The 15719-nt window shown below is 44.7% G+C and overlaps 1 protein-coding gene across 15 annotated transcripts in view; it reads left to right on the top strand.

Annotated features, from left to right (window-relative positions):
- The first annotated feature begins 5119 nt into the window (after window positions 1-5119).
- The window catches only part of LOC143209056 (uncharacterized), an 85224-nt gene continuing 74624 nt past the window's right edge, over window positions 5120-15719 (top strand). For 2 of the 15 annotated variants that reach the window (XM_076424228.1, XM_076424229.1), the window contains exon 1: window positions 5125-5863. In XM_076424228.1, the coding sequence (XP_076280343.1) occupies window positions 5735-5863 (129 nt within the window). In that variant the 5' untranslated portion in view covers window positions 5125-5734. The other 13 variants (XM_076424238.1, XM_076424244.1, XM_076424226.1 and 10 more) reach the window with 12 other exon arrangements.

The raw sequence follows: 15719 nt of genomic DNA on the forward strand, positions 1-15719 counted from the left end.
CTTTACTCGAGGAAGTCAGAATCCTGTAACCGGAACGTGACAAACTTGTTTTCACCTTCGATGAACCGATGGCAATCGATCGTCGCAATTAACAATCGAAACCGTGGCAAAAAGGATCGCCGACGATCGGCCGTGATTCGCATACGTAACAACGAGTCTTCTTCTTGCTCGTGTCTAGTCTCATAAAATACAATACTGTCATGACCAGGGTTGCCATCTGCGAGTCCCGCCAGGCCCCTTACCCTTCCGCCCCTCGCCGAGCTGTGCTGCGGAGTCCGCCTTTGCTTCCCCCACTCTTCCGCCTGTGATAGCGGGCAGAGAAAATAACGGGTGTTCGCGTCAGCGTTAGTGGGAAGAGTGGGGGAAACAAAGACGGGCTTCGCAGCACACCTAGGCGAGGGGCGGAAGGGGAAGGGGCCTGACGGGACTCGCAGATGGCAACCCTGGTCAAGACATTAGAAAATGTTCATAGGTTTCTTAAACTACTTTCGACGTGTTGAGATTGTCAAAAGATAAAATACATTTGGTCCAAAGAATTTCGTTTTGCACTAAGATCCTTCGTCTTCGTGTTTCACTTTCGCTCGTCGATCTTGCGCAATTGATTGCGTGATTTCATAAAAAATTTATCACACGCGTGGATCTTCATGTGCTTTAGATTTATCTTGATAACGAGAGTCCCAAGCGTAAACCATCACGGAATTTTTTCGACAATTTTCTGCAGTACTGAGTGTTTACTGCTTTATGATAAAACACCGGGAGATTATGTGACTGTCGCAACAAGGTGTAGTAACCGCGCAATACTTTGTTGCGCAATTATCGCGGTGTTACCGATAGCCGTTGCGATTTCAATTGGCCGCGTGTAATGGGCACTCTTAAAAAGACGAAAACTTTTTTGAATATTGCACTATACGGCTTGGAGTTCTTGAGAAGTTAGAACAATTAGTTTACTACACGACGTGGAAAAAAATGTTTTGAAAAGATTGCAATTGGTCCGAATCACGGAGAGCAAATACAAAAATACTAAAATACTTGAAATTGTACTGTTACGTCCCGGAGTCTGACTTTCGCGAAACTATCGTTCCGCGACCCATTCCCCTTACTGGACGCTCTCAAATGCGATACAACCTTTTGTCCACGCGGCACGTTACGTCCGACGTCTGACTGGGAACCACGGCTTTCGCGAACATGCGTATTCTACTTAACGCTTACAGTAGATTCGCCCAAAGCGGCGGACGAGAGCAGAGATAACTGAGACGGCGCGAATCTTCGCAGGGAAATATTTAGCGACTTATCGGACAGTTGAGTATGACGATCGATGAGAGAATACAGGCAGGCTTCGTTTATGCGAACTGCTTTCGTTGCTCGTTGACGGCTGCAGTCGAATCAGGCTGGATCGTCGTAGGGAGGACGATGATCCTCACTCGTCCTGGGAAGATCACGTCGTCGGTGATCCTCGGTTGGCGGGAGATACCCCGCTGTTGTCCTCCGTCCCGCGTTCGTTGACGCGCATGAGCTTTCGTAATTGATAGCGACGAACGCGAATTGAATAGGAAAGCGCGAGGATGTAGGGAGAAGAACTAAGCGAGACTCACTTATTAAATTAATAACTGGGAATACATTTGTAACGTATGAAATGAAATTATAATGAACTATAAGCGCGTGATATAGCAGGACCGCTAAAAGGCGGATGAGAGCGAGGACTCGTCGGAGTCCGGACCGGGACATCCAGAAGGCGACGAGCCTCGCTGGAGTCTTGAACGAACGTGTCAGACTGGCTGTCCGAATTGAACTGAACTAACTGAACTCTTTTTAGGATCGTGAGGTCGAATACATAGGTGTCTTATTTTCTACCGGATGTCTCGTTAGACATAACGCTATGGATGTTATGAGAAGCGCGCGATTAATGATTACGGTGAATGCTACGTGATACTGCTACGGGGAATACATTAAGATATGATTATTATACAAGGGTTAAGATAAGAATGGATATATGGTATGAGGTGAGAATCGGATCTGATGAACGGAGCGAAGTATGACTACTTATAACTAATCAATGTTCTTAATAATTACGGTTACAATATCCTACTCTTATTGGCTATGCTTATAACCTATGGCATCACGTCGGCAGACGTGACAGTACATCATGCAACCAGCCGTGGCCTTTAATAATGCCATAATTGTGAAAACGCTCGTTTTGTGCAAATGAGGTCAGGGTTAGGGGTAATCCAGGCGCAGTAGATTAGGGTAGCGACGGTCAGACAAGCCACAGTTACAGTTCAATTCGTACATTCTGTTGATTCTTGCACATGTTACGTGTCATAGAGCACCAGGACTGAACTCATGAATACATAATAATTCAATCATTGTTTACGAACGTTCTCATTGTTCTCATTCGAGTCTTCTCGGAATTATGAAACGATTGTGGGTCTGTCAAGGAAAATCTGTTCCCTTGAAATTCTTACTACTATTTCGGAATCTATTTAGTAATCGTTTTACCGGATCTTTGTGCGGGATTTTGGAGTTTGCGTCACCAGTTAAATTAAATGTTTTATGATTTCTTCTAACGCAGAGTCTAGCCGTACGACAGAAGGGTCTGAAAAGGGTAGTCTCGCACTTGTCAGTGTTGACATTTAGTTTCCACGATTTGTAGTATGTGAAAATGCTGTTGATTGCACTCTGTAGAACTTCTTGTATTTTGTATGAGTTTTTACCTGCATTGTATACGATAAGGTCGTCGGCATAAGCGATCATTTAGCAGCCTGTTCTCTCTGGTTTATCGCAACGCGATATGGTCGTTGGCTATTGCTAAAGCATGGCGTAACTAATTCATGAAATAGCTTTTGTAATCTTAAATTTACTGTACAATTAAACCTAGAACTAGAACAAAATGCCGGTTATATTTTTGGCGTATTAAAATTGCTACATATACACTTAGGAAACATATACCGTAAGTATAAAATCTTTAATTCGCCGAAAATGTGACCGACATTGTGTTCAAGAGTGGATTGTAAAGTAAAAAGACCGAGGAAGAACAAGGAGACTCTACTTTACGAATTAGTTATGTTATAATAATAGCCAACGGCCATATCGCGTTGCAAAAAACAAGTAAGCTCCTAGTTTTATAAGGCGTTTTTCTGAGCAATATAAGTGCAAGATAAATTAATACGGCTGTGAACCGAATAATGTATTACTGTGATATGTAGTAATTACTACGAGGAGTACAGATAAACTGCTCCTCGACGTACAAAACCGTCACAACCCAAGTAGCCACGTACGTCCCTAAAACGTACGGTTCACGTCCAAACGTCCTACGTCCATTCTGCGTACGTTTTAGGGACGTACGTGGCTACTTGTGGCTACTTGGGAAGTAGACCTCTAATGTGCCTTTAAATTAGTAATAATTCGAAATTTAGTTAGCAATAAGATACTTTTCGTTTACTTTTTTAGTATTCAACCATTGTTAAACATTCTTATGCCTGAAATAAACAATTTTTAAACAGCAAACAGCGTTGCAAAAAACCGATCATCGTGGTCAGTACTTGGATGGGTGACCGCCTGGGAACACCACGTGTTGTTGGCTCTTTTTTTAAAATTTTTATCCACTATTAAAAATTTAAAACAGATGCCCTTGTTAGTATTACGAAATTTTTTGTATTTCGGAGCGATTAGTTCTAGTGACCAAAATAAAAGTTTCTACGGTCACCACTTGTGTATAAGTGGTAACGGTAGCGACAAGACTGCCAGAATCTTTCGGTGTTCCCTTACGCCCTCTAGGATATATTCTGGCTCCATCCAGAGAAACATAAGGCCACCGACGAGATACCACCGACGAGATACTGTTAAAGACTGCCAGCCTTACGGGAGTTGGCGGGACTCTAATTTTTCGGTATTTCTTACGCCCTCTAGGATATATTCTGGCTCCATCCAGAGAAACAGAAGGCCACCGACGGCATTTCGTCGGTGCAGAAGAAACTGAGGAGATTCTCGTCGCAAGTTGCGACTCGCAACGCATTGGTGAGAAGGCGAATCATCACGAAACCATATCGATTATTACTAAATGTTACATTCTCCGTCATATTTCAGACGATGTTTTGGCACTATTTTGGCACTATTTAGAGCTTTTAGCGATGTGGTATTTCAGATCACTGTAAGTTCCACGTTATCCCCGCGCCCGATCGCGCCCAGTTATTGGTCCCGCTGAATAGCACCACAGACGAGATATAAGAATAGACCTATCATCCAATGTATTTTGGCGGCCATCTTTGCTGAGGCCACATGGCCTCTTTTTCTTGTCATTTTTCCTCTGGTTTTTTTGCACAGTCGGTAATTCATAACATGGACATGAAGTCCCATAATTAATCGATTTGCCACATTCGGACAGCGGCGCTACTAAAAGCTCAGGGCCACGGTGTATCATAGAGGTGTTCAGACTTCCCTCAGAAAAGTGTGATAGCTGGTGATAGATAGAGGTTCGCCGTCAGATGGCATATTGGACAGGTCATAGACTTACAGAGATAGACTGCGCAGCCTGTACGAAGTGTTGAAGCCTGCCATGGCGGCCGGGGTATAAAGAGTGAGAGAGAGAGAGAGCCTGTTGTGGTCGTAAGGCGCTCTCTTTCTAATTGACGAGTTGGTGGGGAGAGATTCGCCCAATGAAAGTGGGGAGTGCGTAGGAAGTGAAAGTTGACTGGCTCGCTGCGCCCCCACCAATTATCGGTGTGCGAGTGAGATAGATATTCGACCAGCCGCCATGGCAGGCTTCAACGCTTCGTACAGGCCGCGCAGTCTATCTGGTCTATCTCTATAAGTCTATGGGACAGGTTCAAGCTTTCTTGTATTCGGCACTCAGCAATACATACCACGACCACAGTGTATTATTGCGTGGGCACATATACCTTAGTATGGGCTACATGGACACGCTGTTACACACAATCTCATTCTCACACGTACATGAAAGCTTGAACCTGCCCGATATGCCATCTAGCGACGAACTAACCTCTATCTATGACAAAAGGTGCTTAGTCGTAACACCTCTATAATACACCGTGCTCAGGGCCGAGTATTTTCTTGCTATATATATGTATCTCGGAAGCGTACTCCACTTTCTTTTTCTTATCGAACATCGTTTTCGTGTACCGTCCGCTACATCCGGCTACATATTTCAAAAGAAACGCGCAACAAATGAATAAACAAAATATCGAACGCGCGTAAATACATACACATGCCAGAGATACGCTGCGCCGATGCATCTTTGAGCGTATATCGTTTATTGAAAATTTGATAGAGAACACGATACCGTACTGCGCGAGTAAATACATTCCGCGAGAACGGTGGCGCATATTTCTCTGTTAAAATTGAACGAGATGGGATAACGCGAATCGATAGATAAAGGCTGAAAAGAAAAAAAGGATGACGAGGATGAAGTTCGAGGGACGTGCTTGGAAAATTTGAAAGGGGCGGCAATGACTATTGAAAATGTTGGAAGACGGGAGGCGTGGCTTCGAATATAATCAGCTCAGGGTAGTCCAGTGTCCTTGCGCATATCCAGTGGCTATACGTTACACATGTACGGCAGCTCACACGTGTATCGTATATACGTATCTACCAAAGAAGCAAAGAAGTTTCGAACCGTTATCAATCACTCTTGTCGCTGGACCGAAAGGTGGACCCGAGTCTCGGCGCGCCGTCGACAGGTAGAACAAGTCAGTTCTCCGTGGATCGAGGGATCACGGCGATGCCCGCGAACAAGGGGAACCTGTCGACGCCTCACAAAGAAAAGCCTGGAAACGGTTTGACGAACGCCGCCGCCAAGAAGAAGAAACGCTGCGCCGTTAAGCATAAAAAACATTGCAAGCAATATCTGGTGAGTGAGTCGAACAAAAAAAAACCGGAAACGTTAATTCCCTGTGAAAGAACGAACGGCCATGTTGCGATCGAATCGAGTATTTAGAGTCGAATGTCGAGTCCAGTGCGATACACGGGCGTCAACGGGCGTCGTTCGGTGATGAAGCGGTGCGGACAAAATTCGGGACAATTCGGGATTCGAACGCGAATGAAAAACACATGATAGTGCAGCTTAATCGATTACGTTCCTTTTGCTGTTTACATACTCGGTTGCTCGGTCCGGGACGGTCGGAAATGTTGGACCGCGCGGGTGCGATTCAACGAATCGTGACAGCAGACGCGTCCTAGGTTATGTGTCGCAGAATGTCTCGAGTCGAAACACGATAGGGTTTGTTCACCTTTACCGATGCATGGTCGAGGTATTACGGCTTGCGACGATCGATCCGGTGCAAGCATGCCTCGGTGCCGGTTACGATGCAGTTTTGCATTTCGAAGTTTCTCTCGTGATTTAACGCGCCGCGTCCAAACCATCGGGCTAATTTCCATACTCCGTTCTGCCGTTCTGGCACGGTTCTCGCACATATCTCCGGCTCGGGGCTGATCCGATTTTTTCATCTTTTTTTTCGCTCTCTCATTTGAACGCGATTCATTATTCACCCGTCGCGCCGCGCCGCGCGCCGGTAATGTTTGCGGCGACCGTTTATCTCGTACCGATTCGCTTATTTCTTCGCGGAACACGACTGATCATTTTGACGACGCAACGCACCTAACCCTTATCCGGCAAATCTTAGTTTCGCGAGTACCTCGTTGTTATTTATTTCTCAATGACACGTCAAATTTATTCGCCAACGTTCGTTATCGATTTTTCCATTTTTTTTCTCCTCGCCAGCCGGAGCGTTGAACTCCGTCGGTTAAAATAGTCCATTATCCCCTATAAAGTGCGAATCGATACGAGATAAAATTCCCTGAATTGGAAAGTTTCCGCGGACTTCGAATCACGAGGGACTTCGTGCGACGGTTTCCATTAACCTGTTAAACGAGTTTCCTCATCGTTTCTAATTATTTGTATCGATCGACTACTCTCTTTCCTTTTTTCGGTTGAAATGACACTATATATATATATATATATGTATGCCTGTGAAAACGTGAATTCATTTTTGCTCGTTTTGAATCGTGCGTCTGTACGGTCGATCAATCATTCGGTTGACAGGTTAATCCGCGTGCACACTGAGGACTCTGAACCTTCAAAATCCTACTGTGTAATGTGACAATGTATAAACAACTGTTTCTTAAATATATCATTGGAATGGTTTATTTTTTTACGGGACCTGCATTCGAACACCCCAATCCTTGACAACACTTTAGGCTTTAGACTTTAGACTTTGAAGTATGTGTACCTCTGTAGCACCTGTACAAATTGTTCCTTCACACGTAACAATCGAGTTCGAGGTTCGCGTGCCTCCGTTGCTAAATGCGGGGGACATGGCACGGCGTACAGTGCCAGACAAAAGTATTCCGTACACTACCCTTTTCAGTTTTTCCTTTTGTCGATAATAGTACTCCTAGCGTAATGTTTCATTTCTATCAGCTTACACTCTAACGAACGGAAAGCAAATTCTTGCTTGCCAGTTCGAGATAAATAATCTTTCACGCGGTGAAAACGCTGTGAACAGTTGAAAAGCGGAGTGCGAATACTTTTTTCACTTACTGTATACTGTATTCTGTATACTGTATACAGACGTACACTAATAGACAAGCGCATAACCATTTCGCGTTGCAGTTAGCTGCACCGTCGAATGATTTTATTCTGCTCAGAAATATATATGTATATGTATAAAATATGGCCTCTAAGTTGCACCTGGGTCTGAGATGGAGCTAAGTTGCACTCAATTCTGATTACTTTTCGTTTTTTGGTATAACTTTATGAGAGTTTTTCTTGAAATTTTCTTAGGGCCCCCAGTTGGCTTGATCCGCCACTGCAAATTACTCGAAGATAACTTAGAAATGTGCATTTTGTGCTCTGGACAGACATAGATTGGACTTTTAGGAATTACAATTGACCAATTCTGAACTCCTCATTGCGACGTTGAAGCGCCAGTTTGCATAGAAAAAAAACCCTTGTAATTTTATATACGTATGTATATGCGGATCTAGCTATGTGTGAGTGTGCCACCACTGTCTACGACACTCGACACTACGGCACTCTTAATTGTCTACGAAAGAAAGAAGTCAATTGTTATTCCTGCTTCCATTGATTAGTCAACGGGAATGAGTTTGCACAAATATATGCGGCGTATTTAAGTTTCTAGTTGATGTCAAGTTGGAAATAGTGTTCCGCATGAAAATTCAAGTAAAGGCATCAAGTTATCAGGGCAAACTTAATAGTCGAGTTTGTAGCTGAGAAGCTCCCTGATCGTTTAACAATAATATAAGTTTCTCGTTGTTTTAGTTCATTTTTCGCCTTGTCTGCAACATCAGTGAGATTCTTGAGAAACAGAGATGTCCGATTTTCTGTAAAACGACTATGTTCTTTATTCCATTTTTCTTCTGTACCATCAATTTGCGTCACCCGTATGGGGCAAAAAGCGATTCGGTTTTGTATGATATTGTATTTTTCGATGTTACAATTTTCGCGTGGTTCAAAAGAATGGATTTATCAGTTATTCCGCATCGCATCGGTTTAAACTAAATTCATTCGATGTAATTTTTACGATTTTGTTGAACACGATGATGGAATGATGAGATTTTCTCCGGTTTTTTTTTCGACTTGGCAATTTTCACGCGGAATTGTATATTTTCCACGAAATGGTATAAGCTCGAGGCGATTCTGAGCAGGGGCAAAATTCGTTTGCGAAATCTGATTGCGTCGCAAAAGGGGTGCAGAATAAAAATCGTGTAGAACGAGGGAGCCTGACGATGCCCAGACGCTGCGCTGGTGGCGATGTATTAGCGACTTAGGATGCACGTATTGATTTCTAAGAATGCCAAGAAAAAGAGGTTGGTGCTGATTCGGCGAGAACAAAAGACGACACCAATTCCACTTCTGCAGTCCACTTGAGCCACTTGCTATTATGCCTCGTATAGGCGCAGAAGTTGGCAAAGCCGTATTGGCTTACCTGTGCGAAAAGAGACCGGGGACGTCCCCACGTATTTTTCTAATTTCATCTCGGAAGCGTGTCAATTACGGTCTGCGACGATTTTTCAATCAAAATAGCGACTTTCTTTTTCGCGATACGTCTACGATACTATTTGAATTTTCAATCGAAACGAAACTGCTTATTAATTGGAATGATTTCTGGCCACTTACCATATATGGTAACTCCGATGAGTCATAACTGACTTTTTTTTTCTCAGAAACGGACGTTGCTAATTTTTACAATTAGCAATTCCTATCGCTTAATAGATATTTAATAGTTCTTGCAATTTGAATAACATTTGCAAGAAATTGCTCCCGGTGGGATAATCTAGTAATTTGTTTTGGAAATGATTATTTGCAAATCGATCGAGGTTTTTCTGTTTGACGTCACGCAGTCGTTAACTATTCTATTAGTATAAGTATGTATTGTTACAGTAAATTGTTAGGAATATGTAAATACCATGAAAACACTTCCATTTTGTACGTCCAATCTTTATCGGACAACGGAAAGTTGTTAAACAAAATGAACAACAAGATGGCGGTAGAAGTGTTGTTAAAACACTGTAGTCGGTTGATTATTTGCTGTTTCGTTGAATTGAGACGTGGGGAGAGGGCGGTGGGTTGGGGTGAAAAACGAGGAGATGGAAAAACGTGGAAATCGTTGAAATAAATGTGGACTGCTTTTTTTACGGTCGACGCGACGAGTATTGGATGGAGACGTAATTCATGCAATTCGAGCAGGTGCCGTTGGAGCGAACGGAAGCGGAAGTCGAGCGTAACTTATCGTCGGTGCGCGCAGGGTGCGCGCGTGTGTGCGTGCATAGTCGAGAGTGCGTGCGTGCACGCGTGGGTGCGTGAGTCGATGCGTTTTAACGGCGTGATAGAGGTGCGTTGAAGTTTGCGTGTCGACGTGCCGTTTCTTTCGTTTCCCCGATTGGCCCGCCGCGTAACCCGCGAAATTAAACGCGTCGCGTGTCCGATCTATTCGAATTTAACACAGTTTCCGTGACCAAAGGAACGTTAAAGAAGTTAAAGCGACAATTAAAGCTCATACCGTTCTCAATTTCATTGCACAGGCCTGTTTGTGAATATTAGGACCATCATTTCGTTTTCAACCACTCGGTGGACGGGTCGTACTTGAATCCTTTCATTATTTACTTTTTAAATTAGATTTTTCAAGATTGATTAGCGTCAGATTGGAAAATTATGGACAACAAACAAACGCGGAATAATCCCCGCGAAACTATGATCTCGTGGCGCACAACTCGACAACTCGTAAATGACAATATTACAACTGGGAACCGTGGAACACTTTGAAACAATACAATACACGCTGTTGCGAACGTGTTCGCCTTTTTGCAATTAAAGCTGAACGGCTGTTAAACGTAGGATAAAATTATCCGCGATATCGACTTTCGTAACGCATTTCAAAGTTAAATTCCCATTAAAATTGGTCACTGTGAATCTCCTGTTTTAAATAATTATGAAAATAAGATTCGCAACGTGTATTATTTAAAATTAGTTTCTGAAAATCAGTTGATGGAATCAATCAATCAGTTCAAAGTGCTATTTATCTTCTATCGATCCTCGCGTTTCTCAAGTATTAATTGACCGGAAGATCTACCGAAATATCGCAGTCACTGTGTAACTGTGCGTACGAACCTTGACGGAAGTAGAAACGGCCGGTAATGGACAGACGCATTAGCTGAATGGCACTCGAGCGCGCGTGTATCAGACGTATTTACAAATGTCGTGTAATCAAATACGAAGGGCCACGCAAACAAACTGTTTTTTACTCTCTACAACAATATTTCCGAATTGTTCATATTATTGCCGGGTCGCGAACAATGAGCACAATGGTTCTAGGTGAATGAATTCTGGGCACGATTAAGAACGAAATTACTACTGTTAATTATGTCCGACTAAAATTACTCGTTTCACTGCCTATCACCAGCGACCAAATGACCGATATTACAATTGCAAGATAAAATCCAAACGGACTCGAAAATCTGAGAAAAGTAATGTTGATCGGCTGTGTTAAAATTCATCGCGAACCACTCTCATCCATCTAATCGTAAGTAAGGGCGAACGCTTCATTGAAAGAAGCAAACTCGAAATAGGAAGTCGAGCAGGGCTGGGGGAGCAGTTTGCGGGAAGAAAAGTTTTTGGCGTGGTCTGGTTAAACAAGCTGCGTGGGAGAATAAAAAAGAAACAGGAGCGAAAGGAAATTCGGTCTATTTCGCGATCGGCATTGTTCTTTTCGGAACAGCACCGTTGCGCCGCGCCGCCCCGCGCCGTCGCGAGAGATAAGTTGTCCCCGGAAATTCGTGAACAGGCATTGTCCGTTCGATTCGACTAATTTCTGACGATCGACGATAAGTCCTGCCGAATAGGCGGCTAAAGATTTTAGTTAACCCACTTTGCACCATTCGCGAACGCTGCCGCCTCTGGGGCTTGGTTCATTTTTAACGAGGCGTGGGTGAATTCCGTGGCGGGACGCGGCGCGGCGCGGCGAGGGATTTAAATCAAGCCCGAGCGACGTCTGCTCATTGTCAGATACCGTAATGTCCCATAATCCCATTATTTTTCCGTCGCCGGCTGATATCGTACCGCGTTGTCGCGCCGGATCCGCCGATCTTCCAATTAACCGCGAAAATCAGGACGACGACGACGGACTCCGTAGCACGATGTAAACAAACAACAATGCGAGGCTTCGCGAACCCACACACCATCGCATCGTCGCGATTTTATTTTCCTTTTTTCCTTCCCTCCCGCCAGTCCACGTTCCAGCCTGTTTCGCCCTGAAATTTTCATCCCCGGTCGCTCGTGGAAGCCCCATTCAAAACGAGAGGTTACAATTACAAAAACCGGAACGCCGCGCCGCGCCGCGCCGCTACGAAATTCGTTCGTTAGCGATTCCATTTTCCAACCTTCAAACCCGCGGCAATTACTGATTGTGCGTCGCTTTGTGTCGTACATTACAAAGGAATAGCTTTGTCGAGCTTTCTTCGCCAGAGTATATTCGAATCAAATGTCTTTAACATTTAACGTCGGGGAGATCAACTCTCGAGCTTTGTCGAGCAGCTAATAAATAGGCCTAGAGGAAACAACTTGAACAATGCAATTTCTACTTAGCCTCTCCCAGTGATTTCGAAACGCGTTTCGTCCGAGATTCATCGCTCAGGAAGTTTTATGGTGGTTTTTGAAAAATGTATGTGGTTGAAACGGTAGGCTGACGTCTTGTTCCAACGTTCGAAAAGCATGATCTATCTGAAATGACCCAAGATTGAACTCTTACACACTCGTATAAAAAAGCATAAAATGAACAATAACGAATTTGTCGAATGAACAATAACGGAAATGTTCGCGATTTTGAACAGAAAATTAGAATAAGGTAAGCAATGCAGCGTGTGAATATTCCATGGAAACCTGGCTGGTTTCGTTTGGATGTCGGGTTACTCTCCGCACAGTGTTTGTTAGAAGCATGTCGAGATCCCAGCAATTCGTGCCTGCATACTTGATAGAACGTCCTCTGTTCCCAACTAGTCGCAAATAGTTCGTTGGATGGTACATAAAATTCAGCGCTTTATCCTGTAGCTTGCACGCCATGTCCACGTGGGCCCCTGAATATTTACGCCGGCGGGGTAAGTATTAATTTCGCATGTTCGCCACAGACGCGTCTTCGTATTTCTTGGCACCGCGGCGCGGCGCGGCACGCGGCAACGTTCGCAAGCTCCGCGATAGATAATCGCTTATCGGCGCTCCAATGCAAACTGATTGCGTAAGCGAACAGCGTGGCTCGAAAAATTCTGCGGAACGGGAGAGTCGCGCCCAACTCTCCGGTGCAATTAATCCAGCCAACAGTTCGCCGATATTTCTATCGATAAATGGCAATTCTTTCTTCGAGTTGGACTCGCGAAGGAAGTTCGACAAACGCGAACAAACGGGCCTCGATCTTCTCGTCGAATTTGACGGACAGTGCGCTGGACGGTTAACGAAGGATCGAAACACTCGGCAACTATCGACGCGAAAGTAATCGAATCCGGTGTCACGTTGAGTCTGCAGCTCTCCCGGGGCGCCTAATCCAGAGAAAGCAGGCGAAATCCTGTCCGTCGGAGGGACGGCGAAAACCGTCCGGGGAGATCTTGTCCGTCGCCTCGAATGATCGATCAATCCGGAATTTCCATCGGGTTCCGGGTGGTTTGCATGTGTGTACCCGCCTCGCTCTGGAGAAGCGGGTACGTGAGCACGGGTACTCGACGAATCTCTCTCTCTTTCTCTGTTTTTCTCGGCGTGCCAGTTTTTTCTGTCCGGAGTTCGCGAAAATTTATTGCACTCTCGTCCTCTCCTCTCGTAGGCCGTGGGTTTCGCTCGTGGCGAATGGAAGACAGAGGATACGGGATTATTTGGGTCACGGATATGTTATTTAACGCACGCCGTGGAACATCTACGTGCCTTAGGCGAACCGAGCCCGGAAAACCCAGAGAGTTTCGGGTCGATGGGAACCGGCGCGGCGCGGCGGACTAGAGCATGGTTGGCAGGCATGTCCTGCCCGCCAATAAAAATAAGCGGTATACTAAACGCGATTTATTACCACGGCTCTCTTGCCCAACCAGGGTCTCTCTCCTGCCGAAAACAATTTGCTTGTCGACCCGCGGATCGGCTTCCTTCGAACCCCGAATTGCCGCGGATACGCCGTGCTGCGACGACGAAACTTCGGGATGCCTCGGTGCACGTGTCCTGGATACAGGAGGTGTTAAGCCCGGTCGGTATTCGTGCAAGACGGCCAAACGCAGTTCATATTGCACTGTGCAGAGTCGGAAAGTTGCCGGTGCGAGACAACGTACGGCCGATTGGCTGTCGGTCTCGCCGCGATACTGACCAATGGGGAACGGCCTTTCGAATTGGCTGCCGAAACTATGGCGTTTTGAGGTTTTGCGATTGCCATAATATGATGGGAATTCCAAATTTTTCTTGTGTAACTGAACTAGACTGCGGATCTTTATGCATTTATGAAGAAATTAGTTGGACATTGGTCAATGGATTGATCGGAAACTGTTCGACGACCCGGTGGTACGCGAGACGGCACGTAAAATAATACGCGCGTCACAGTCGAAGCGTCTGGGGTCGATCAGGATTGGGTAAAAGAAAGATGGAGGTCGGTCGCGGCTAAATGACAAACAGGTTTTGCTGTTGAAACAAGAGGAATCGGTAGACGCGTTACCATCATTTTTCCGACGTCTGGGTCGACAGGGGTGCGAATTTCGGTGCTCCGCTCGCCAAATCAGTGTATTTGAATATCGGCGACTGTGGATAGTTGATACAGCAAACAGAGGCTGTTTGCACAATTAACACGAGATACATCCATCTAACGATGACGACTTCGCAAATTGGTTAACAATGTTTGCCCGCTTTGCCGTTTCGACGTTGCACCCAGTGCCATTGCCATCATCGTCGAGCGACATACTTTTCGAGATAGCGCGAACGGAATCTGAACGGGGTTGACCTCTCTCTTTCTCTCTCCCCCTCTCCCTCTCTCGATTGCCAGAGGGTGAGACAAGGTGTGAATCTTCGGGGCCGGTTACCCGGATATTAAAGGCCCTGCCCACTTACAGATAGTTAGTTAGGCAACGCTCGATGCCCGAGTAATTCGAGGTGAACAGATGTCGGTGAATCGATATTCGGTTAGCACTGTAACTATCGGTGATTATGGCAAACCTGCTTTTACCGGAACGACAGAGGCGATAGGCGTTCGGAAAAATATCACCGAATAGGTTGGACTATGAGTAGAGTACACTTACGAGTACGCTGGAGAAGTTGACATTGTCGTGCCCTTCGAATTGATTTTCTTTAAAATTTCTTCGCTACGTTCGTATTTGTATCGCCTTTCTATCTCGATCGTATAACATTGTTTCGCTAACTCGGGTCCCCGTCTTGTTAACAATGTAGGAAACTTGTTGCTAATTCACCTGTTCCTCTTTGGTCAACTATATTTTAAATGTATGGTATAGAGTATAGAGCGACAGAGGATCACAGCAGAGTGAACTCTCCCATTGTATTCACCTAATTGCTTCGGTTATATCATACCTGTGGAATTGTATTCGAAACGGTACGATTATAATTAGATAATTTGTTCAGTCTGCGCTTGCACTCGAATACATAACGAGTCTAATGCAAAGTTCATTTAAAAGCTAGTGTCACGCACAGAGAAGAAATTTCAACGTTCCGAATTTGATACTGCAGCATTTTTTGAAAATTTTGAGTCACCATAAATGCATAAAGATCCGCAGACTAGTCCCGACACACAGGATTATCGATCGTACTTTATTTTAATATTATTCCTAATTTATCATGAAACAATAATATGTGTAAACATTTTACGGAAGAATGTGTTCTGAATACAAAAAAAAAGTGAATGAACGTGCACATTGCGAAAGAAACTTTTCGAAAAACTTAATATAATTTCATTCCACCTGTTTCAAGCTGCAAGTCTATTGTTAATCGGTCCTCCGGTTGTTAGAGGGAGCGGTACCCGCTCTTTTAGAACAATAGATACATAATATGATAGAAGCCGTGCGATTCAATGAAAAAAACCGTAGATTACAATTCCTTCCAGTTCCGCGAACTCCAGTCTTTCCTGGGGGTGTAAAAACTATTGGCGAGGGTCAATATGTTTTACCGCGGTGTAGTACAGGTAATATTAGCTTTGTGGGAAATGAATGGCCACCTGCAACGTGCC

Source organism: Lasioglossum baleicum, chromosome 5 (genome assembly GCF_051020765.1).
Source record: "Lasioglossum baleicum chromosome 5, iyLasBale1, whole genome shotgun sequence".
In the NCBI taxonomy this organism is placed as follows: Eukaryota; Metazoa; Arthropoda; class Insecta; order Hymenoptera; family Halictidae; genus Lasioglossum; species Lasioglossum baleicum.